The sequence below is a fragment of the Cherax quadricarinatus genome, chromosome 78 (genome assembly GCF_038502225.1).
Source record: "Cherax quadricarinatus isolate ZL_2023a chromosome 78, ASM3850222v1, whole genome shotgun sequence".
NCBI classification, from domain to species: domain Eukaryota; kingdom Metazoa; phylum Arthropoda; class Malacostraca; order Decapoda; family Parastacidae; genus Cherax; species Cherax quadricarinatus.
This window is the reverse complement of record NC_091369.1, coordinates 10,529,808-10,555,625: the sequence shown is the minus strand read 5'-3', so window position 1 is coordinate 10,555,625 and position 25,818 is coordinate 10,529,808. Positions and strand designations below refer to the sequence as shown.

The 25,818-nt window shown below is 45.2% G+C and overlaps 1 protein-coding gene across 1 annotated transcript in view; it reads left to right on the top strand.

The window, feature by feature from the left end:
- Positions 1-25,818, top strand: part of LOC128701625 (chymotrypsin-like protease CTRL-1) — a 194,937-nt gene that overhangs the window by 151,678 nt on the left and 17,441 nt on the right. Inside the window, exons 2-3 of the mRNA XM_070101720.1 lie at positions 21,267-21,401; positions 24,829-25,006. Coding sequence (XP_069957821.1) covers positions 21,267-21,401; positions 24,829-25,006 — 313 coding nt within the window. The remainder of the gene's footprint in view (positions 1-21,266; positions 21,402-24,828; positions 25,007-25,818) is intronic.

Below are 25,818 nucleotides of genomic sequence, written 5' to 3'. Positions count from 1 at the left end.
AGGAAGGGAGCCTAGCAGGAGGGAGGGAGCCTAGCAGAGGAAGGGAGCCTAGCAGTGAGGGTGGGAGTCTAGCAGAGGAAGGGAGCCTAGCAGAAGGAGGGAGGGAGCCTAGCAGGAGGGGGGAGCCTAGCAGAGGGAGGGAAGGGAGCCTAGCAGAAGTGTGAGAGGGAGCCTAGCAGGAGGGGGGAGCCTAGCAGGAGGGAGGTAGCCTAGCAAGAGTGAGGGAGGGAGTCTAGCAGAGGGAGGGGAACCTACCAGAGGGAGGGAGAGAGCCTAGAAGAGGGAGGGAGGGAGCCTAGCAGAGGGAGGGAGGGAGCCTAGCAGAAGGAGGGAGCCTAGCAGGAGGGAGGGACGGAGCCTAGCAGGAGGGAGGGAGCCTAGCAGAGGGAGGGACGGAGCCTAGCAGAGGGAGGGACGGAGCCTAGCAGAGGGAGGGACGGAGCCCAGCAGAGGGAGGGACGGAGCCTAGCAGAGGGAGTCTAGCAGAGGGAGGGAGCCTAGCAGAGGGAGGGACGGAGACTAGCAGAGGGAGGGAGGGAGAATAGCAGAGGGAGGGAGGGAGTCTAGCAGAGGGAGGGAGGGAGCCTAGCAGAGGGAGGGAGCCTAGCAGAGGAAGGGAGCCTAGCAGAGGGAGGTAGGGAGCCTGGCAGGAGGGAGGGAGCCTAGCAGAGGGAGGGAGGGAGCCTAGCAGAGGGAGGGAGGGAGCCTGGCAGAGGGAGGGAGGGAGCCTAGCAGAGGGAGGGAGGGAGCCTGGCAGAGGGAGGGAGGGAGCCTATGTGCTCATTCACGCCTCATTAATATTTTCTACGCTTGTTGAGATATATTTTGCTTATTTAAAATAATAGTAATAATATTTTTTATTTTATAACATATTAATTTGTATTGTTCTTAAAAACACGTGAGTGATGCGGTTAATAGGCTTCAAACTTAACCAAATTTTATTGTAAATCAGCAATAAACCTCTTTTCTAACTTCAGTTATAAAGACAACACATAAACGTCATGGACCGGGCCGCGGGGGCGTTGACCCCCTCATCTCCTTCCAGGTAGACTCCAGGTACCCAGTGTTAAAATCCTGGGGGTCACCTCCCCCTGAAAACTAGTTAGGTACCAAAATTTCCGCTTTCCTTAATCATTTTTTTGGGGGCCACTCTCTTTCTCGAGTGATTATCATCCTCTCTTACGTTATTTTTATTATAATTCCTTTGATGTTTTCATCTCAAAGTGTGGAACAAAAACTTAATTTCCACTGAGATGTCTGCTGCTGCTGCTGCTGCTGCTGCTGCTGCTGCTGCTGCTGCTGCTGCTGCTGCTGCTGCTGCTGCTGCTGCCTGGTTAAGATATTTCTTCCTACCTTCAAGGCCGGGCCACCACTTCGAAAAGGCCCGGGCCGGGAAAATACGGGCGAATCTTTAATAATAATTCCTACCTTCTGTTAAATTGTATTATGTACTTCCACTAGGCTGCATGGTAGAACTAGCTCTCTCTCTCTCTCTCTCTCTCTCTCTCTCTCTCTCTCTCTCTCTCTCTCTCTCTCTCTCTCTCTCTCTCTCTCTCTCATCTAGTACTAAGAAAAACATACTTATGGAATGTTATATACTGTGTAAGACACTCCAGTACCTGCTGGAATGTTATATACTGTGTAAGACACTCCAGTATCTGCTGGAATGTTATATACTGTGTAAGACACTCCAGTATCTGCTGGAATGTTATATACTGTGTAAGACACTCCAGTATCTGCTGGAATGTTGTATACTGTGTAAGACACTCCAGTACCTGCTGGAATGTTTTATACTGTGTAAGACACTCCAGTATCTGCTGGAATGTTGTATACTGTGTAAGACACTCCAGTATCTGCTGGAATGTTATATACTGTGTAAGACACTCCAGTATCTGCTGGAATGTTATATACTGTGTCCTCTTCAAGGGGGGCTCCTTGGCGTGGTGAAGAGGCTCTTGGTCTGAGGAATTAGCCCTGTCGGTCTTCTTCCTCAGACCGAACCTAATTACCCCCCATTCTCCCCTCCCCTATCCCATCCTCCCCATCCTCCCCTTTTTCCATTCCTCCTCCTCCTCCTCACCCCTCCCTTTTGCCCTTCCTCTTTTTAGCCTTCGTGATTTCTCCCACAGGCGCGCTAGTTCCTAGGTAGGGGAAAGGACACCGGGGTCGATCCCATTCCGTTGAGGTTTCTTGGCGGTGGCGTAGTTTGCCGTGGAATCTGGATTGCCTAGGGATGTCCCGATCCCTCTCCGGTATCCCGGAGTAGCTTTGGGTGTCTTTTGGGCGACGGGTGTATCTCTGGAAGCCACCTTTCGGATTCCGGGGGTGGTGGCTGAAGGAGGTATGCTTTGTGGCGGATATCCGGCCGCCCTCTCTTTTGTCCACCGAGGTAGCTCGGCAGATGTGAGGTTGCTATCCCGGATTGCTGGTTTACTGGCATGAAGGGTAGGGTATGGCACGGGTTCCATGCTGCATCTGCGCTACTAGCGGTGTCGAGTCCTCTTGGGCGCGGAGGGAGATTTCCGGCCCTTTCATTCCTCCTGGGAACTATTCCTCCCCGCTCCCCCCTTTTTTTTATTCTTTTTTTTGTTTTTATTTTCTTTTCTTCTTTCTTTTTTTTTCTTAAAAACAAAAAGCAAAGGAGTAACCTAACCATGGCAGCCCTAGTCCATGAAACCACTACCCCCGGGCCCCTTCTTGATACCGCACCCCATTCTGACCCTGCCTTGTGTTTAGACCACTCTTCGGACACTCCTGATGCCCCTGTACCTCTTGCTGGTGCTGTTTCCTCACCCGCTTCAGGTACCGGGGCTTCGACTGACTCCTTCGATTTGTCTGAACTCCGCTCTCCTTTGACTATGCTTCCGGCTTCTCCCTCTACGGTACGGCAATTTTCGAATCGCCCACCCATTTCATGCCGGACCAACTCCGGTCCTACTCCTAAACGCCAACGTCAATCTCCTGATGATGCTCCGTCGTTACCTTCCCATTCTACTCGGAAACGACCGACACGTCAAGCACTCCCTCTCCACGCTCAATTTCGGACCACACAATGGACTAAATTCTTTACTTTAAGACCAACTTCTTCTTCTGCCTACCTTTCTGACCATAGTATTGCCAAAGCGCTCCTGCGTCATGTTGGCAGAGATATTTCATTTCACGCTCTCAAGAGCGGTACGCGCATCGTCACTGTCCAGAATGCTACCCAAGCTCATGATCTTTCTCTCCTTTCGAATATCGATACTACTCCTATCACTATTGAAAAACATCTTTCTCTCAATTCTTGTAGTGGTACTGTCATTCTGCCCCATACCATAGTCCAACAGAATTTCCAGTCATGTGGCAATGACATTTTTGAACAGCTGGAACTCCAGGATCTCCCAATCCTCAAAGTAGACACTTATGTCCTTCCTGCCCGGGGGCGGAGACGTTACCCTTGCAATGTGGCTCGTTTAACTTTTGACAGCCGAGAACTCCCGTCCTCTGTATATGTCGCGGGACATCGGTTACAAGTTCGAAAGGTGATACCTACACCGCAACAATGTAGAAATTGCTGGCGTTTTGGTCACCCAGCGAAATATTGCAGATCTATGGCCGAATGCCCAGTCTGTGGTGCCGACAACCATTCTAATACATCTTGCAGTCAACCTCCATCTTGCCTTAATTGTAATGAAGCTCACCCTTCGTACTCCCGCCGTTGCCAGGTCTACTTAAATGAACGTGAAATCCGTTGCCTCAAAGAGGCAGAAGGTCTCCCTTATGCTATGGCAGTTACTCATCTCCGCCTCCAAGGGAGACTACCCCGTGTTTCTTATTCTCGTGTTTCCAAACATCCCCCCACTTCTGGGGTCCCATCTTCTGCAGCCTCCTCTGTTGTTACCCCTCCCATAGCCATTACGGCATCTAATCCTTTTGCTGTCCTTGGCTCTGACGTCCCGACTACAACTCAGTCTGTTCTCGCATCTTCGCGTCCTTCCTCACAAGCCCCAGTATCGACAAGACCTCGTACGACACCTAATACCAATCGCCCCTCTACTCAGAAGTCCAAAAAATCCACATTGCTCAAATCTTCTTTGCCCCTTCCTTCCCTTCTTCCACCTCCACACGTTACCTTTCCAGTCTCTGTACCTAGTTCTTCCCCTCTCTCTGGCTCTATTACAAGTGTGGAGATTCACCCTCCTCCTCGTACTATGCCTTCCACCCCCGTCCCCTCCCAAGTTTCTCCCTCTTCTGTCACCTCCCAGGTTTCTACCTCTTCTGTCCCCCCCCACACTTCATCTCCAGTCCCTTACACTTTTCCCTCCCCCTCTACTTTGGTACAGTCCATTACTGTCCCAATCTTTACTCACCCTCCTCCTCCTATCTCCAATATGGTTTCCCATACATCTTTGAATTCAGAAACACTTGAAGCCATTTCAGAATATATTGCAGAGACTAAACCTTCAATGGACACTGATTCACTTCCTGTTCCTTCTCTTCCCTCTCCTCCATCTTCACAACCCCATTCTTCGCAACGCTCCGTTCCTTCGCTACTTGAACATCTTCCAATGCCACCACACGTTGACTTTTCTAACCCCTCTAGTCCGTAGGTGCCTTTACCTACAGATTCCTGATATTTTCTTCATCGCCAATCATGGCCTATTTACAGTGGAATATCCGCGGCCTCAGGGGTAATCGGGGTGAGCTTCAGATGTTGCTTTCCAGGTTTTCCCCTGTTGGTGCTTGCTTACAAGAACCAAAATTACACTCGGCTGTTTTCCAACCTATCTCAGGCTATAATTTATTGTATTCTTCGGATCCTTTCTCAGATGGGACCTTTAATGAAAGTGCCCTTCTTCTACGCAATGATATTCCGTACTGTCAACTATTTGTCCATACCTCGCTGCATTACACTGCAGCCCGTATCCACTTGAATAAGTGGTTTACAATATGTTCTTTATATCTCTCTCCTTCTCGAGCATTTTCTATCCCAGACTTTGCCTTTCTTGTTTCATCCTTACCACCACCACTTCTGTTACTTGGTGATTTTAATGCCCACCATTTCCTCTGGGGGGGGTCTCATTGTGACTCACGTGGCATTCAGTTGGAGGCTTTTCTTGCCTCTCACCCCCTCCATGTTTTAAATACGGGTACTCCCACCCATTTTGATCCTCGTACTCATACTCTCTCTTGCATCGATCTATCAGTCTGCTCTTCCTCCACTGCACTAGACTTCACCTGGTCTGTTCTACCAGACTTACATGACAGCGATCATTTTCCGATCATTCTTACTTCTCCTTCCTATTCACCACCTTCCCGTAGCCCTCGCTGGCAATTTGATCGGGCAAATTGGGATCTTTACTCACACCTCACTGCTTTTAGTGAGGTTCCTTCTTCATCCTCCATTGATGAGCTCCTACACATCTTCTCGACATCAGTTTATACCGCAGCTTCTCATTCTATACCCCAAACCTCAGGCAGGCATTCTCAGAAGTGCGTGCCTTGGTGGTCTCCTGCTTGTGCTCGTGCAGTACGTTTGAAACGTGCTGCATGGGGCAGGTACCGGTACAATAGAACCGCTGAGAGACTTGTTGATTTTAAGCAGAAGCGTGCGATCGCTCGCCGTGTCATCCGTGAAGCTAAACGCACTTGTTGGCGAGACTATGTTTCCACCATCACCTCTGCTTCTTCTATGAGTGCAGTCTGGAAAAAAGTGAGGAAATTGAGTGGTAAATACTCTCCTGACCCGGCTCCTGTTCTACGGGTCACTGGTGTTGATATAGCAAACCCTCTCGACGTTGCCATTGAACTTGGCACACATCTGGTCCGTATTTCCCGAGGGCTCCATCTATGCCCCTCGTTTCTTTCCTCAAAGTCTGCCAGAGAGTTAGTACCCTTGGACTTTTCTTCTCTCGGAGAAGAACAGTATAATGTGCCTTTTACACTTCAAGAACTGGAGGCAACGCTCTCAGCTTGCCGATCATCGGCAGCTGGGCCTGATGACATTCATATTCGTATGTTACAACATTTACATCGGTCAGCCCTTGTAGTCCTCTTACACCTCTTCAATCTTATTTGGGCACAAGGAGTTCTTCCCCAGCTGTGGAAATCTGCCATTGTTCTCCCTTTCCGCAAACCGGGTACTACAGGACATGATGCCTCCCACTATCGCCCCATCGCTCTTACAAGTGCAGTTTGCAAAGTGATGGAACGCCTCGTAAATCGACGTTTAATGTGGTATTTAGAGACTCACAACAGTCTCTCCGCTAGTCAATATGGCTTTCGTAAGGGTCGTTCTACCATAGACCCCTTACTACGCTTGGATACGTATGTTCGTAATGCCTTTGCGAATAATCACTCAGTTATTGCCATATTTTTTGACCTTGAGAAGGCATATGACACAACTTGGAGGTATAATATTTTGGCCCAGGCCCATTCCTTAGGCCTCCGAGGCAATCTACCATCCTTCCTTAAGAACTTTTTAACTGACAGACATTTCCGTGTTCGAGTCAATAATGTTCTTTCCCCGGACTTCGTCCAAGCTGAAGGTGTCCCTCAGGGATGTGTTCTAAGCACAACACTTTTTCTCCTTGCTATAAATGATTTGGCCTCTGTTCTTCCACCCAATATTTGGTCATCACTCTATGTTGATGACTTCGCTATTGCTTGTGCAGGCGCTGACTGTCACCTTATTGCAGTTTCTCTCCAGCATGCGGTCGACCGTGTTTCCACTTGGGCCACCACACATGGGTTTAAATTTTCAAGTACCAAAACTCACCAAATTACTTTCACTAGACGCTCTGTTATCTCCGATCATCCTTTGTATCTCTATGGCTCCCGTATCCCCGAACGTGATACAGTCAGGTTTCTAGGCCTTCTCTTTGACCGTCGGTTAACCTGGAAACCTCACATTACCTCTCTGAAGGCAACTTGTCACAGCCGGCTAAACCTTCTTAAAACCCTTGCTCATCTTTCCTGGGGAGCTGATCGTCGAACTCTGCTTCGCCTACATTCAGCCCTCGTTTTATCGAAACTCGATTATGGTGACCAGATTTATTCCGCGGCCTCTCCTGCTACTCTCTCTAGCCTTAACTCTATCCATCACCAATGCTTACGTTTGTGCCTTGGTGCTTTTCGCTCTTCCCCTGTTGAGAGCCTCTATACAGAAGCAAATGTTCCATCCTTGTCTGATCGCCGTGATGCCCATTGCCTTCGTTACTATGTACGCTCTCACGATCTACACAATCCTTCCATTTATAGAATGGTCACCGATATTAGTAGACATTCTTTATTCGTTCGCCGCCCCTGTTTGCTCCGTCCCTTTTCTCTTCGCCTACTTTCACTCTTGTCTTCCCTTCAGTTACCACCTTTATATGTTCATGTAGCATCTCACTTTTCCCTACCCCCCTGGGAAGTTCCAGCTGTTCGGGTCTGTTCTTTCTCACTCCCTTGCTCGAAAGCTCAACTGCCTACGGTGGCTTCCCGCTCTCTTTTTCTTGATCACTTCCACTCTCATTCTCATGCCACCGCTGTGTACACAGATGGCTCTAAGTCTTCAGACGGCGTCGGATTCGCAGCAGTGTTTCCGGACAGCGTCGTACGAGGGCATTTACTATCTTCAGCTAGCATTTTTACTGCTGAACTGTATGCCATTCTTGCAGCACTTATTCGTATCGCATCTATGCCTGTGTCATCATTTGTAGTAGTCTCAGACTCCCTTAGTGCTCTACAGGCTATACGAAAATTTGATACATCTCATCCCCTAGTTCTCCGTATCCAACTTTGGCTACGCCGTATCTCTACCAAACATAAAGATATTGTTTTTTGTTGGGTCCCTGGTCATGTCGACGTACAGGGCAATGAACAGGCAGACACTGCTGCGCGGTCAGCAGTATATGACCTACCAATTTCCTATCGAGGTGTTCCATTTCTGGACTATTTTGCTGCAATAGCTACCCACCTTCGCACCCGTTGGCAACAACGTTGGTCAACTCTGCTCGGTAACAAACTTCATTCTATTAAACCGAGCATAGGTTACTGGCCGTCTTCTTGTCATCAGTGCCGAGGTTGGGAGACCACTCTCTCCCGCCTTCGCATTGGCCACACTCGTCTTACTCATGGGTATCTCATGGAGAGGCACCCTGTTCCTCTCTGTGAGCAGTGTCAAGTTCCAGTATCGATTAGCCACATTCTGTTAGACTGCCCTCTCTATCAACGAGCACGCAGAATTTACCTCCAACGTCGTCTTCGTTCTCCTACTCTCTCTTTACCTTCCCTTCTTGCTGATGGACCCTCCTTTAATCCTGACTCTCTCATTGACTTCTTGACAACGACTGATTTACTCCACAAACTCTGATGATACTTTTCGCACTCCCCTCAGCCCTTTCTGGTTCAGTCTCTTGCTGCCCTTTACCCTTTCACCATCCACTGCCCCGCTGTTATCCGTAACCTGTTGCTCATCCATCTCCCTTTTGCCACCTGATGCCCTCGCTTCCTTCCTGCCCTGCAGCGCTGTATAGTCCTTGTGGCTTAGCGCTTCTTTTTGATTATAATAATAATAATATATACTGTGTAAGACACTCCAGTACCTGCTGGAATGTTACATACTGTGTAAGACACTCCAGTACCTGCTGGAATGTTATATGCTGTGTAAGACACTCCAGTACCTGCTGGAATGTTACATACTGTGTAAGACACTCCAGTACCTGCTGGAATGTTATATACTGTGTAAGACACTCCAGTACCTGCTGCTAACATTAAAGTGTTGGGTAAGAGGTATCTGTGTACGAACTGTTGGAAAATGAAAAAAAAAAATCGTATTCGTCATTGGTAATGGACGTCATGCAGGAAGGCAGTATTGTCAGTGTGGTAACTCTGAACAGTACTGATAATACTCAACACCAACTCAGCCTCCTAAGTTACCTGGTTCATTTTTACTCTGCCTGTAGAAAAACTTGATGTCCTCTTGAACAAAAATATTTAGATGAAATTTTATATATACATATATGGTAAAGATTATTAGCAAGACGGGAGGGAGGATGATGCTTCACACGTGAACTAATGATGAAGGGAAATTGCTTCGCCCATTCATTTCCACCCACGAGGCTGGGAATGAAAAAATATATATCAGGATGGAAATGATGGAAGAGACGAAGAGAAGCCTACCATATGAAGAAGAAAGAGATGAGAGAAGATACCGACTGATTTTAAAACAGCTTTAGCGCTTCTCGCGAATACAATAATTAATTTAGAGACACGAGGTATCGAATACTGAAGAGTCGCATTAAGTGTATAATCATGTGTTGCTTTTCATTTTAAATTATAAAACAATTGAGAGAAAGTTTCACTCCTGTCTACCCATCCTGGAGGTCGTTCCGGGGGTCAGCGCCCCCGCGGCCCGGTCCTCGACTAGGCATCTCGTGGTTCAGGTCCTGATCAGCCAGGCTGGTTCAGCCTGTGTAATGTATGGCGAGACAGTCACCATACCACTGCTTATATACTGAAAACAAATATATATATATATATATATATATATATATATATATATATATATATATATATATATATATATATATATATATATATATATATATATTATACTGAGAATTTATTTTAATGCCTATTTTAAGGCTTAGAGTTTTCTTGACGTAGTGAACGGGATGTGTGCCTCGTTAACGACCTTGATCATAGGTTTTAAACCCACCATTAACCAACCAGTCAGTCTAAGTGCTTTGCATAACAAGGGACTTTCTATAAGTAGCTATATATGTCACGCTAATTGTGTTATATACTGTACTCCACTTTATAGAAATAAAGTTTTGCTGCTGGGGATTACTACACAAAACTACGAAGTGTAGGTGACGGGTCAGTGTTCGACTCCTAGTCAAGAACCTGGATTCACTTCATGCCTTGGGAGGAGGGGGGAGAAAGGGAGGTCAGGGGCAACTCTTCTCATCCAGAAGTAAATAATAATACTAATCTTTATTTCTACACGTACATGTACAACGTATACGGACGTAGCTGACATCAGTGGCTTACTATATAGAAAGTCTTTTGTTAAGCGGAGGATTTATGGTAAATTCTTCTAATTTTGTCCCCAGGATCCGACCCACACTCAGGTACCTATTTACTGCTAGGTGAACATGGACAGCAGGTGTCTTAAGAAAACACGTCCAGATGTTTGCATCCGTACCGGGGATCGAATCACGGACCTCAAAGTGCGCTAGCGATCGAGCTACCCGATAATTCGTATAAGCTCGTCTGAAGCCTTGAAAGCTGCCATAGCTGATGAACTCTTACTGGAATACTTGACGATATCTTCATCTTACCTAAATAATAATATATTGCAAGGACCCCAGTAGAAATAAGTAACCTTGATTTTTTTTGGGTTATCCCAGATAATTTCCACGTTAAACTGTGTATGATAATTGTACTTATATGTACCTGTACCTAAATAAACTTAGTCTCCCAGCTCATGTTGACTCATTTCAGTACATTACATGCACCCCATCCTGCGTGTGTGTGAGAGAGAGAGAGAGAGAGAGAGAAGGAGAGAAGGAATATAACAGGGAAATATAGTTTGCTTGTGTTCCCAATATGTGACTCATAGAATAAAGTAGCAGTACACTGCTGATATATCCTGTTTTGTCTGTTAAATAGCAAATCATTCTTCTTGATTATTATAAAGGTACCACTATCACTAGAACTGGAGTCCTGCAGCAAATGGTTAGTAGACAAACTGCTGTATAGCCCTTGTGGCTTAGCGCTTCTTTTTGATTATAATAATAATAATAGTAGACAAATTATCGTTATACCTCGGGAAAACGGAAGTCATACTCTTCAGCACGAAAAATAACCTGAAAAGAGTAAATACTTTTAATCTCCAGTGTAATGGGGAACCCATCACTTCAGTTTCCTTAGTAAAATATCTGGGAATCCCCTTTGACCCAAGTATGTCAAGAGAATTAATAGAGAACAGTGTAGTAAAGAAAGTGAATGCCAGACTAAAGTCCCTTTATAGACAATCACAGTGTCTACCTACTGAGGCTCGCAGGAGGTAGACACTTATACAATGTTCATGGTACTCTGCTTTTACAAAAAAGAAAAAAAACTGAAAGATAGACTGTAAGTAAGTCACCCATAGCAAAACAGATTCATCCTGGACCTGGGTCCAAGAGAGCATGTAGGCCTAGGGTCCAAGATAACATGTAGACCAGGATGAATTACGACAACTGGATATGCTGAATGTTGAATACTAAAACAACCAAAGTTAAATCACGTTTATAAAACTGCTCACAGTGTCCAGAATGTCTTGCTGCCAAGTTTGTCAAGGCTGAGAACCAAAGCGCTGTATGGCCCTTGTGGCTTAGCGCTTCTTTTTGATTATAATAATAATGAGAACCAAAGCAATTATGGGAAGTAAGTTTATTCAGGTATACACAAATACATAGATTCTCATACATAGCAGTATATGTGAAGAGAACCTGGGATAACCAATAAAAGTCAGACAATTGGGGTCCTTGTGATAATTATTATTTATATTCCCCTCAAGGGGGCTTTCCCCTCAAGGAAGGTTCCTTGATGTTGGTGAGGGGCTCTTGATTTAGGAAATTGGATCTGTGCTCCAGTTCCCCGAATTAAGCCTGAATGCCTTCCACACCCCCCCCTTCCCCAGGCGCTGTATAATCCTCCGGGTTTAGCGCTTCCCCTTGATAATAATAATAATAATCAAGGGGGCTTCTTGATGCTGGTGAGGGGCTCTTGATCTAGGGAATTGGATCTGTGCTCCAGTTCCCTGAATTAAGCCTGAATACCTTCCATCCTCCCTCTCACAAGTGCTGTATAATCCTACGGGTTTAGCGCTTTCCCATTATTATAATAATAATTATTTACATTTAAAAGTTAAAAACAAGTATCTTAACTTTGTAACCCCTCAAGGGAGGTTCCTTGAAGTAGGTGAGGGGCTCTTGATCTAGGGAATTGGATCTGTGCTCCGGTTCCCTGAATTGAACCTGAATACCTTCCATCCCCCCACATGCGCTGTATAATCCTACGGGTTTAGCGCTCCCCATGATTATAATTATAATAATTATAATTAACTTTGTAAAAGCAGTTACAATAAAAGGGAACATAACTTTGTATTACCCACAGTCAGTGGTCAGGCTTCAAGCACATTTTATTGTACAGCAATAAAGGAGTGGAACAGACTGCCTGCACTTGTCAAAGCCAGTCATAGCATGAACCAGTTCAAGAGAACCAAAAGGTACCTTATGAATATGGTTACAGAAAAGGTTGAGAATGATGTCTTGTATATCTAAGATACATGTACTGTGAACTGATCCGTCCCCTCAAGGAAGGTTCCTTGATGCTGGTGAGGGGCTCTTGATCTAGGGAACTGGATCTGTTCTCCAGTTCCCTGAATTAACCCTGAATACCTTCCATCCCCCCCACAGGCGCTGTATAATCCTGCGGGTTTAGCGCTTCCCCCTTGATTATAATAATAATAATGTGAACTGATCCTATCTTTAATGTCAATGTAAATAACTGATTTTACCTCAGCCTTAGTATATCTCCTTTCATTATAACTAATTTTCACATTGTTAAATAATACATATCACAAGGACCCAAATGGAAATAAGTCACTCTGACTTTTTATGTGTGATCCTAGGTAATATACACATATGCTGCTGTGTATGATAATCTATGTAACTGTATTATTGTGTGCCGGTACCTATATAAAAACTTGCTTATTTACTTACAAAGTGTCACAATATTTTAGTTTACGATGGAAGCAAAATAGAAAACGTGTTGCAAAGTGAAAATTTCAAGTAGCACTAAGGTAAACTCGTCTATGTTGTTAAAGACGATTGAAGTAAATTTTTACTGAGGCTTGCGTACATAACATATGATAATACTTCCATAGTGGTCGTAAGAGCAAACATGTTATGGGCATATAAAAAGTGCATTATGTAGATATCACCTTGGAGAATGTAATAACCTTATATTGACTTATTTCTGTTGGGGTATCTGCTATGCAGGCTGAAAACAGTGTTGTATTATATTGATTTATTCACGATAGTAGTTATATTTCTCTCCGACTAGCGCTGTATAGTCCTTGTGGCTTAGCGCTTCTTTTTGATTATAATAATAATAATATTCACGATAGTCACATATATTTTGAATTTCTACATTGATAGCAGCAAGTGAAAAATTAGTAAATAAGCGAATGGGTGATTTTTTTTGTATATTTAATATTCATGTACTTATTATAAAGTGATCCTCTTTTACAGCTTCATACGTTAGGTTAATGGAATTCAAAGTCTGTCTACTACACGAGAGTCATTAAGGCTACATGTAACCTTTACACCACCAAACAAGAACACTTTAATACTTAAAATAAGGATTAAGGTAAACTCTCAGCATATATATTCTGAGAGAACTACACCTTTCAGTGTATATATCTTGAGCTTCAAAGATTTCGTTGCAGCAGAACTGTAATTTCTATTACTTGGGTATTATAATCTTTTATGATGTCCTACAACACACACGGGACATTATGAATATATTTTCATAAATTAATTTTTTCTGTGTATGTGATAGACTATCTTGAGAGATGGTAATTCTCAAGTAATAGTAACTGTTGCTGCTGCTATGTATGATAATATATGTAACTGTATTTGTGTATACCTGAATAAACTTACTTACTTATAAGCGCTCTGTAGTATTTTTATCGCCTTTATTGAGGTACAGGGGACTGTGGTTATGCAATACTAGGATAATTGTCTCTTATCATTGAGGTACTGGGGGCTATGCAATACTGGGATAATTGTCACTGATCATTGAGGTACAGGGGACTGGGGGCTATGCACCTCTTCAAGGGGGGCTCCTTGGCGTGGTGAAGAGGCTCTTGGTCTGAGGAATTAGCCCTGTCGGTCTTCTTCCTCAGACCGAACCTAATTACCCCCCATTCTCCCCTCCCCTATCCCATCCTCCCCATCCTCCCCTTTTTCCATTCCTCCTCCTCCTCCTCACCCCTCCCTTTTGCCCTTCCTCTTTTTAGCCTTCGTGATTTCTCCCACAGGCACGCTAGTTCCTAGGTAGGGGAAAGGACACCGGGGTCGATCCCATTCCGTTGAGGTTTCTTGGCGGTGGCGTAGTTTGCCGTGGAATCTGGATTGCCTAGGGATGTCCCGATCCCTCTCCGGTATCCCGGAGTAGCTTTGGGTGTCTTTTGGGCGACGGGTGTATCTCTGGAAGCCACCTTTCGGATTCCGGGGGTGGTGGCTGAAGGAGGTATGCTTTGTGGCGGATATCCGGCCGCCCTCTCTTTTGTCCACCGAGGTAGCTCGGCAGATGTGAGGTTGCTATCCCGGATTGCTGGTTTACTGGCATGAAGGGTAGGGTATGGCACGGGTTCCATGCTGCATCTGCGCTACTAGCGGTGTCGAGTCCTCTTGGGCGCGGAGGGAGATTTCCGGCCCTTTCATTCCTCCTGGGAACTATTCCTCCCCGCTCCCCCCTTTTTTTATTCTTTTTTTTGTTTTTATTTTCTTTTCTTCTTTCTTTTTTTTTCTTAAAAACAAAAAGCAAAGGAGTAACCTAACCATGGCAGCCCTAGTCCATGAAACCACTACCCCCGGGCCCCTTCTTGATACCGCACCCCATTCTGACCCTGCCTTGTGTTTAGACCACTCTTCGGACACTCCTGATGCCCCTGTACCTCTTGCTGGTGCTGTTTCCTCACCCGCTTCAGGTACCGGGGCTTTGACTGACTCCTTCGATTTGTCTGAACTCCGCTCTCCTTTGACTATGCTTCCGGCTTCTCCCTCTACGGTACGGCAATTTTCGAATCGCCCACCCATTTCATGCCGGACCAACTCCGGTCCTACTCCTAAACGCCAACGTCAATCTCCTGATGATGCTCCGTCGTTACCTTCCCATTCTACTCGGAAACGACCGACACGTCAAGCACTCCCTCTCCACGCTCAGTTTCGGACCACACAATGGACTAAATTCTTTACTTTAAGACCAACTTCTTCTTCTGCCTACCTTTCTGACCATAGTATTGCCAAAGCGCTCCTGCGTCATGTTGGCAGAGATATTTCATTTCACGCTCTCAAGAGCGGTACGCGCATCGTCACTGTCCAGAATGCTACCCAAGCTCATGATCTTTCTCTCCTTTCGAATATCGATACTACTCCTATCACTATTGAAAAACATCTTTCTCTCAATTCTTGTAGTGGTACTGTCATTCTGCCCCATACCATAGTCCAACAGAATTTCCAGTCATGTGGCAATGACATTTTTGAACAGCTGGAACTCCAGGATCTCCCAATCCTCAAAGTAGACACTTATGTCCTTCCTGCCCGGGGGCGGAGACGTTACCCTTGCAATGTGGCTCGTTTAACTTTTGACAGCCGAGAACTCCCGTCCTCTGTATATGTCGCGGGACATCGGTTACAAGTTCGAAAGGTGATACCTACACCGCAACAATGTAGAAATTGCTGGCGTTTTGGTCACCCAGCGAAATATTGCAGATCTATGGCCGAATGCCCAGTCTGTGGTGCCGACAACCATTCTAATACATCTTGCAGTCAACCTCCATCTTGCCTTAATTGTAATGAAGCTCACCCTTCGTACTCCCGCCGTTGCCAGGTCTACTTAAATGAACGTGAAATCCGTTGCCTCAAAGAGGCAGAAGGTCTCCCTTATGCTATGGCAGTTACTCATCTCCGCCTCCAAGGGAGACTACCCCGTGTTTCTTATTCTCGTGTTTCCAAACATCCCCCCACTTCTGGGGTCCCATCTTCTGCAGCCTCCTCTGTTGTTACCCCTCCCATAGCCATTACGGCATCTAATCCTTTTGCTGTCCTTGGCTCTGACGTCCCGACTACAACTCAGTCTGTTCTCACATCTTCGCGTCCTTCCTCACAAGCCCCAGTATCGACAAGACCTCGTACGACACCTAATACCAATCGCCCCTCTACTCAGAAGTCCAAAAAATCCACATTGCTCAAATCTTCTTTGCCCCTTCCTTCCCTTCTTCCACCTCCACACGTTACCTTTCCAGTCTCTGTACCTAGTTCTTCCCCTCTCTCTGGCTCTATTACAAGTGTGGAGATTCACCCTCCTCCTCGTACTATGCCTTCCACCCCCGTCCCCTCCCAAGTTTCTCCCTCTTCTGTCACCTCCCAGGTTTCTACCTCTTCTGTCCCCCCCCACACTTCATCTCCAGTCCCTTACACTTTTCCCTCCCCCTCTACTTTGGTACAGTCCATTACTGTCCCAATCTTTACTCACCCTCCTCCTCCTATCTCCAATATGGTTTCCCATACATCTTTGAATTCAGAAACACTTGAAGCCATTTCAGAATATATTGCAGAGACTAAACCTTCAATGGACACTGATTCACTTCCTGTTCCTTCTCTTCCCTCTCCTCCATCTTCACAACCCCATTCTTCGCAACGCTCCGTTCCTTCGCTACTTGAACATCTTCCAATGCCACCACACGTTGACTTTTCTAACCCCTCTAGTCCGTAGGTGCCTTTACCTACAGATTCCTGATATTTCCTTCATCGCCAATCATGGCCTATTTACAGTGGAATATCCGCGGCCTCAGGGGTAATCGGGGTGAGCTTCAGATGTTGCTTTCCAGGTTTTCCCCTGTTGGTGCTTGCTTACAAGAACCAAAATTACACTCGGCTGTTTTCCAACCTATCTCAGGCTATAATTTATTGTATTCTTCGGATCCTTTCTCAGATGGGACCTTTAATGAAAGTGCCCTTCTTCTACGCAATGATATTCCGTACTGTCAACTATTTGTCCATACCTCGCTGCATTACACTGCAGCCCGTATCCACTTGAATAAGTGGTTTACAATATGTTCTTTATATCTCTCTCCTTCTCGAGCATTTTCTATCCCAGACTTTGCCTTTCTTGTTTCATCCTTACCACCACCACTTCTGTTACTTGGTGATTTTAATGCCCACCATTTCCTCTGGGGGGGGTCTCATTGTGACTCACGTGGCATTCAGTTGGAGGCTTTTCTTGCCTCTCACCCCCTCCATGTTTTAAATACGGGTACTCCCACCCATTTTGATCCTCGTACTCATACTCTCTCTTGCATCGATCTATCAGTCTGCTCTTCCTCCACTGCACTAGACTTCACCTGGTCTGTTCTACCAGACTTACATGACAGCGATCATTTTCCGATCATTCTTACTTCTCCTTCCTATTCACCACCTTCCCGTAGCCCTCGCTGGCAATTTGATCGGGCAAATTGGGATCTTTACTCACACCTCACTGCTTTTAGTGAGGTTCCTTCTTCATCCTCCATTGATGAGCTCCTACACATCTTCTCGACATCAGTTTATACCGCAGCTTCTCATTCTATACCCCAAACCTCAGGCAGGCATTCTCAGAAGTGCGTGCCTTGGTGGTCTCCTGCTTGTGCTCGTGCAGTACGTTTGAAACGTGCTGCATGGGGCAGGTACCGGTACAATAGAACCGCTGAGAGACTTGTTGATTTTAAGCAGAAGCGTGCGATCGCTCGCCGTGTCATCCGTGAAGCTAAACGCACTTGTTGGCGAGACTATGTTTCCACCATCACCTCTGCTTCTTCTATGAGTGCAGTCTGGAAAAAAGTGAGGAAATTGAGTGGTAAATACTCTCCTGACCCGGCTCCTGTTCTACGGGTCACTGGTGTTGATATAGCAAACCCTCTCGACGTTGCCATTGAACTTGGCACACATCTGGTCCGTATTTCCCGAGGGCTCCATCTATGCCCCTCGTTTCTTTCCTCAAAGTCTGCCAGAGAGTTAGTACCCTTGGACTTTTCTTCTCTCGGAGAAGAACAGTATAATGTGCCTTTTACACTTCAAGAACTGGAGGCAACGCTCTCAGCTTGCCGATCATCGGCAGCTGGGCCTGATGACATTCATATTCGTATGTTACAACATTTACATCGGTCAGCCCTTGTAGTCCTCTTACACCTCTTCAATCTTATTTGGGCACAAGGAGTTCTTCCCCAGCTGTGGAAATCTGCCATTGTTCTCCCTTTCCGCAAACCGGGTACTACAGGACATGATGCCTCCCACTATCGCCCCATCGCTCTTACAAGTGCAGTTTGCAAAGTGATGGAACGCCTCGTAAATCGACGTTTAATGTGGTATTTAGAGACTCACAACAGTCTCTCCGCTAGTCAATATGGCTTTCGTAAGGGTCGTTCTACCATAGACCCCTTACTACGCTTGGATACGTATGTTCGTAATGCCTTTGCGAATAATCACTCAGTTATTGCCATATTTTTTGACCTTGAGAAGGCATATGACACAACTTGGAGGTATAATATTTTGGCCCAGGCCCATTCCTTAGGCCTCCGAGGCAATCTACCATCCTTCCTTAAGAACTTTTTAACTGACAGACATTTCCGTGTTCGAGTCAATAATGTTCTTTCCCCGGACTTCGTCCAAGCTGAAGGTGTCCCTCAGGGATGTGTTCTAAGCACAACACTTTTTCTCCTTGCTATAAATGATTTGGCCTCTGTTCTTCCACCCAATATTTGGTCATCACTCTATGTTGATGACTTCGCTATTGCTTGTGCAGGCGCTGACTGTCACCTTATTGCAGTTTCTCTCCAGCATGCGGTCGACCGTGTTTCCACTTGGGCCACCACACATGGGTTTAAATTTTCAAGTACCAAAACTCACCAAATTACTTTCACTAGACGCTCTGTTATCTCCGATCATCCTTTGTATCTCTATGGCTCCCCTATCCCCGAACGTGATACAGTCAGGTTTCTAGGCCTTCTCTTTGACCGTCGGTTAACCTGGAAACCTCACATTACCTCTCTGAAGGCAACTTGTCACAGCCGGCTAAACCTTCTTAAAACCCTTGCTCATCTTTCCTGGGGAGCTGATCGTCGAACTCTGCTTCGCCTACATTCAGCCCTCGTTTTATCGAAACTCGATTATGGTGACCAGATTTATTCCGCGGCCTCTCCTGCTACTCTCTCTAGCCTTAACTCTATCCATCACCAAGGCTTACGTTTGTGCCTTGGTGCTTTTCGCTCTTCCCCTGTTGAGAGCCTCTATACAGAAGCAAATGTTCCATCCTAGTCTGATCGCCGTGATGCCCATTGCCTTCGTTACTATGTACGCTCTCACGATCTACACAATCCTTCCATTTATAGAATGGTCACCGATATTAGTAGACATTCTTTATTCGTTCGCCGCCCCTGTTTGCTCCGTCCCTTTTCTCTTCGCCTACTTTCACTCTTGTCTTCCCTTCAGTTACCACCTTTATATGTTCATGTAGCATCTCACTTTTCCCTACCCCCCTGGGAAGTTCCAGCTGTTCGGGTCTGTTCTTTCTCACTCCCTTGCTCGAAAGCTCAACTGCCTACGGTGGCTTCCCGCTCTCTTTTTCTTGATCACTTCCACTCTCATTCTCATGCCACCGCTGTGTACACAGATGGCTCTAAGTCTTCAGACGGCGTCGGATTCGCAGCAGTGTTTCCGGACAGCGTCGTACGAGGGCATTTACTATCTTCAGCTAGCATTTTTACTGCTGAACTGTATGCCATTCTTGCAGCACTTATTCGTATCGCATCTATGCCTGTGTCATCATTTGTAGTAGTCTCAGACTCCCTTAGTGCTCTACAGGCTATACGAAAATTTGATACATCTCATCCCCTAGTTCTCCGTATCCAACTTTGGCTACGCCGTATCTCTACCAAACATAAAGATATTGTTTTTTGTTGGGTCCCTGGTCATGTCGACGTACAGGGCAATGAACAGGCAGACACTGCTGCGCGGTCAGCAGTATATGACCTACCAATTTCCTATCGAGGTGTTCCATTTCTGGACTATTTTGCTGCAATAGCTACCCACCTTCGCACCCGTTGGCAACAACGTTGGTCAACTCTGCTCGGTAACAAACTTCATTCTATTAAACCGAGCATAGGTTACTGGCCGTCTTCTTGTCATCAGTGCCGAGGTTGGGAGACCACTCTCTCCCGCCTTCGCATTGGCCACACTCGTCTTACTCATGGGTATCTCATGGAGAGGCACCCTGTTCCTCTCTGTGAGCAGTGTCAAGTTCCAGTATCGATTAGCCACATTCTGTTAGACTGCCCTCTCTATCAACGAGCACGCAGAATTTACCTCCAACGTCGTCTTCGTTCTCCTACTCTCTCTTTACCTTCCCTTCTTGCTGATGGACCCTCCTTTAATCCTGACTCTCTCATTGACTTCTTGACAACGACTGATTTACTCCACAAACTCTGATGATACTTTTCGCACTCCCCTCAGCCCTTTCTGGTTCAGTCTCTTGCTGCCCTTTACCCTTTTACCATCCACTGCCCCGCTGTTATCCGTAACCTGTTGCTCATCCATCTCCCTTTTGCCACCTGATGCCCTCGCTTCCTTCCTGCCCTGCAGCGCTGTATAGTCCTTGTGGCTTAGCGCTTCTTTTTGATTATAATAATAATAATAATGGGGGCTATGCAATACTGGGATAATTGTCACTGATCATTGAGGTACAGGGGACTGGGGGCTATGCAATACTGGGATAATTGTCACTGATCATTGAGGTACAGGGGACTGGGGGCTATGCAATACTGGGATAATTGTCACTGATCATTGAGGTACAGGGGACTGGGGGCTATGCAATACTGGGATAATTGTCACTGATCATTGAAGTACAGGGGACTGGGGGCTGTGCAATATTCGGATAATTATCACTGATCATTGAGGTACAGGGGACTGGGGGCTATGCAATACTGGGATAATTGTCACTGATCATTGAAGTACAGGGGACTGGGGGCTGTGCAATATTGGGATAATTGTCACTGATCATTGAGGTACAGGGGACTGGGGGCTATGCAGTATTGGGATAATTGTCACTGATCATTGAGGTACAGGGGACTGGGGGCTATGCAGTATTGGGATAATTGTCCCTGATCATTGAGATACAGGGGACTGGGAACTGTGCAATATTGGGATAATTGTCACTGATCATTGAGATACAGGGGACTGGGAACTGTGCAATATTGGGATAATTGTCACTGATCATTGAGAGACAGGGGACTAGGGGCTACGCAGTATTGGGATAATTGTCTCACACAGTGACTACAATACGTCTCATCTGTAGTGTTGTCGTACAGTTCACAGTCTTGTTTCATGGTAATATGTTGCCTTTTTCTTCAACATTTTAGTTAACATAGTACAGCTCTCTACACGATTTCTCCGGAACATTTCACTCTATTCCTCTTCTGTTTTGTCCCACAGGATCGTGTGTGCTGGAGGTGGCATGGCGGTGATGGTGGCGGTGATGGTGGTGGTGATGGTGATGGTGAGGGCGCAAAACGAGCAGGAGAACGAGTTTGGCTGTCATTGTATGGAGTATTGGACCTGTATCACAAGGTGAGACCTGGACCTGTTTGGTCCGTACTGCTGGGCAGGGATGGTGTGTGTGTGTAGGGGGGTGATGGTAGTGGTGGCTGGGCACACTTAGTGGGGTGAGTTTAGCATAAAACCTGTCAACTACACGAGGGTCAATAAGATCACATTTTACCTTCACATCACCAAAGAAGACAACTTTAATCCTTGAAATAAGGATTAAAATAAATTCACTGTATACAAACTGAGGAATATACATATTTCAGTAGACGCGCACACCTTGGTGTATCTCTCTCTCTCTCTCTCTCTCTCTCTCTCTCTCTCTCTCTCTCTCTCTCTCTGGGATCTGGCCGAGTGGAGAAGGTACTATGTACATTGATGTAGAGTGTGTAGGTTCCAGTCCTGCTGTGGACTGAGAGATAATGTTTGTAAATAATTTCGCCTGTTTGCGAATTGTTAAGCATGTGTATATATACGTATATATATATATATATATATATATATATATATATATATATATATATATATATATATATATATATATATATATATATATATATATATATATATCTCGGTGTATATACACTGTAAATAAACCGGTCAGTTAGGTTAATGGGAAGTAAAAGCTATCGACTACACGAGATTCATTAAGGTTGCATATAACCTGTTCACCTCCAGTCAAGAACACTGTTACACCTAGAATACATTTAGACTACAGTAAACTCTCAGTGAGACATACACCTCTCAATATTAAGGTAGGTTAGGTAAGGTTTATCAGGAAACAGGACAAGTGTTTCCTGACACAGCTTCATGTGTGTGTTTATACGTGAGCATTATGTTCGTGCACATTTTTTATTCATGTTTGCTTTGTTCATTTGTGTTATCTGTTCATGTGCTTTCTCACTCATTTGTATTCTTTTTCATGCGTGCGTTTCCTTGTGGTCATCTGACTGAGGCCTTCCGCTGGCTTCCCTATCCACCCCTTGTATATACACTGTGTATAACATTGTTGTATGAAATACATTAATTCCGATATTTATGCAGTAGCCTCATACCTCTACTGCATTATTATTAATGTATTTTATGTAATTTGTAATTATTATATAATTTATGGTGTAATATTAATTACACGATGAATAGCAAATGTTAAATTGATGTTTTTTAAATAGTTCGTGACGTCAGTGATTGACGGGCGGGTAATTGAGATTATATTTACTTGTGAATGCTTTCAATCATGTGTGATATTTTTACACACACACACACACACACACACACACACACACACACACACACAGGACCATGTATACCGTGTACGTTAGGCCCATATTGGAATATGCGGCACCAGTTTGGAACCCACACCTAGCCAAGCACGTAAAGAAACTTAGAGAAAGTGCAAAGGTTTGCAACAAGACTAGTCCCAGAGATATGGAATGTGTCCTACGAGGAGAGGTTAAGGGAAATTGACCTGACGACACTGGAGGACAGGAGAGATAGCGGGGACATGATAACGACATACAAATTACTGAGAAGAATTGACAAGGTGGACAGAGACAAAATGTTCCAGAGATGAGACACAGCAACAAGAGGACACGGAAGTTGAAGACACAGATGAATCACAGGGATGTTAGGAAGTATTTCTTCAGTCACAGAGTAGTCAGGAAGTGGAATAGTTTGGGAAGCGATGTAGTGGAGGCAGGATCCATACATGGCATTAAGCAGAGGTATGATAAAGCTCATGGTGCAGGGAGAGTGACCCAGTAGCGGCCAGTGAAGAGGCGGGGCCAGGAGCTATGAATCGACCCCTACAACCACAACTAGGTGAGTACACACACACACACACACACATACACACACACACACACACACACACACACACACACACACACACACACGAAATGAGTTGTGATCTCAGTTTCCTTCATAAGTTTTGGCTCATCAATCAAGGAACAAGACGAAGAGAATTGATATGATTGCCAGAGAACAAGACCAAACTTTATCAGAGTGGCATGTTGAGTGTTCAGAGTTAGTGCTGAGTGTTCACACTTAGTGGTAAGTGTTCAGGCTTAGTTTTGAATGTTCAAAGTCTAATGTTAAGTGTTCATAGCCCCAGCCTAGAATAATCCTAATAACAGACACAAAGTGTCGCTGTTAACTTGTCCAAGTATACATCTGTTACTAAACTCTTGTAACAACTAGCGAGTGCAAGATGGAGTGGAGTGCAACACTTGATGTTGCACACTGTCAACACAGTGTGCCCACCAACTTAAATCTGTCTTACTAACGTCATCCAACTTAACAGTGTTTTCATTCACTGCAACCATGACCCAAAGTCACACATTATGCAATAAAAATGTTGGTAACAATTGAGTGCAGAATAATTTGGGTAGAGTTTGCAGGATGCTACGTGTGTTGTTTTAAAAATCCGTAGTGTGTCAGTGCTGTTTTGAATGGCAGGTTTAAAATTAGGTTTTTACAGTATCGTGAGCGCATCAAAGAGTGTAAACAATGAGTGACTTGGGTTCACACATCTGAGCATCAGCAGCAGCTGACAAGCACACTGAGAACATAAGCTTCAAGAAACACTGTAGCAGGTAAATAAATAGCTTAGAAAACTGACAAGATGATAAATAAGACACTTGTGGAACACTTGAGAATCTGTATTCTGGAAACGTTTCGCCAGCCAGTGTCTTCTTCAGAGCCACTGGCTGCATGAGTGTCTTATTTATCATTGTAGCATGTCTACTGGCCCATGCTAGGCACAACCAGCTCACACCCGTCCAACCTACATTTCGAGCTACCCAAAGTCCAGGCTTCAGTGACGCTACCTGGTAGTTTGTCCATCTACGACTCTATTCCCAAACCAGTACCTCCTTACTAAGCTAAAACTGTGGACCACTGACTCTTTAGAAGAAGGAAAATGACAGTATCAGAGCTGTATGTTACCCCCGGCAATTGATTATTTCAGAGAAATGGAAAGAATCCTTGTATTAGACTCCCAGTTGTCCAAAGTCACATATGACAAATTCCGATCCCACTCGTGTGCTTTAAGATTACCTTTTATTCACACAGCCTTCATTCCTCTTAACGCGAACTGATATAATTCTGGAAATGTCATACAATACCGACAAGTAGATGAGTAAGACATAGATGCAACAGTTAGGTATCTTTACCGTTGATATGTTACGCCTACACTGTTAGGGATAATAAGAGGATTGAAGAAGGCTTCCGTGAAGGTGGAGCATCTCAACAATAAACACACCCAACTGTTGCATGTCTTATTCATGTACCCCAATACAAACTGAGATTTCAGACTGTGGTGCAGGCAGCAGCAGGAGCCAGTGAATGATCACCACAGCACTCTTTGCACTACATGAGCCACTAGGGTTTAGCGCATCACATTACATCAGAATATGTCTGTCTTACACTCTAATGTAGTGTTATTCTCCCACAGCGGAGGTCACCCATACAGTTACTGTGGGCTGAGTGCCTCTAGTGTGTGTTGCTTCGTGCCTCTCAATGCCAGTCCCATCGGTATCTTGCCTCTCCGAAACACCAAGAAGTCTTGTGGCACTAAAGGAGCAGACACCAAGAAGGAGGGCCAGGCAGAGATGTCTGAGTGGCCCTGGCATGTGAGTTATTACTTCTTGTGGTTATCACCGAGTAACCCAGGTATGTCTGAGTGACCCTGGTATGTCTGAGTGACTGGTATGTCTGAGTGACTGGTATGTCTGAGTGACCCTGGTATGTCTGAGTGATCCCGGTATGTCTGATTGACCCTGGTATGTCTGAGTGACTGGTATGTCTGAGTGACTGGTATGTCTGAGTGACCCTGGTATGTCTGAGTGATCCCGGTATGTCTGATTGACCCAGGTATGTCTGAGTGACCCTGGTATGTCTGAGTGACTGGTATGTCTGAGTGACTGGTATGTCTGAGTGACCCTGGTATGTCTGAGTGATCCCGGTATGTCTGATTGACCCAGGTATGTCTGAGTGACCCTGGTATGTCTGAGTGACTGGTATGTCTGAGTGACCCTGGTATGTCTGAGTGACCCTGGTATGTCTGATTGACCCTGGTATGTCTGAGTGACCCTGGTATGTCTGAGTAACCCTGGTAAGTGGGTTATTATCTACTGTGGTAATATTCTTACATATTTCTACTGATAAGTTATGGAAATTAAGACCACCTTGAGGGACAGTACTGAGCCTTGGGGGACCCCGTTAGTCACACACATATTTAAGGCATTTTTCCTAGTAGGACATTAATTATTTTCTTACAGAAACGATGCCTCATCTACAACAATAATTTTGTTTTCATTTCTATGTTTTGGATCTTTCAAACTAGTCATTTATGAAAGACAAAACCGAAGTTAATGCTGTTTCTGTATCCATTAAATTTTTAAAGAAATGCTGCGTAGCGCAATGTGTTAGATATATCTGACTA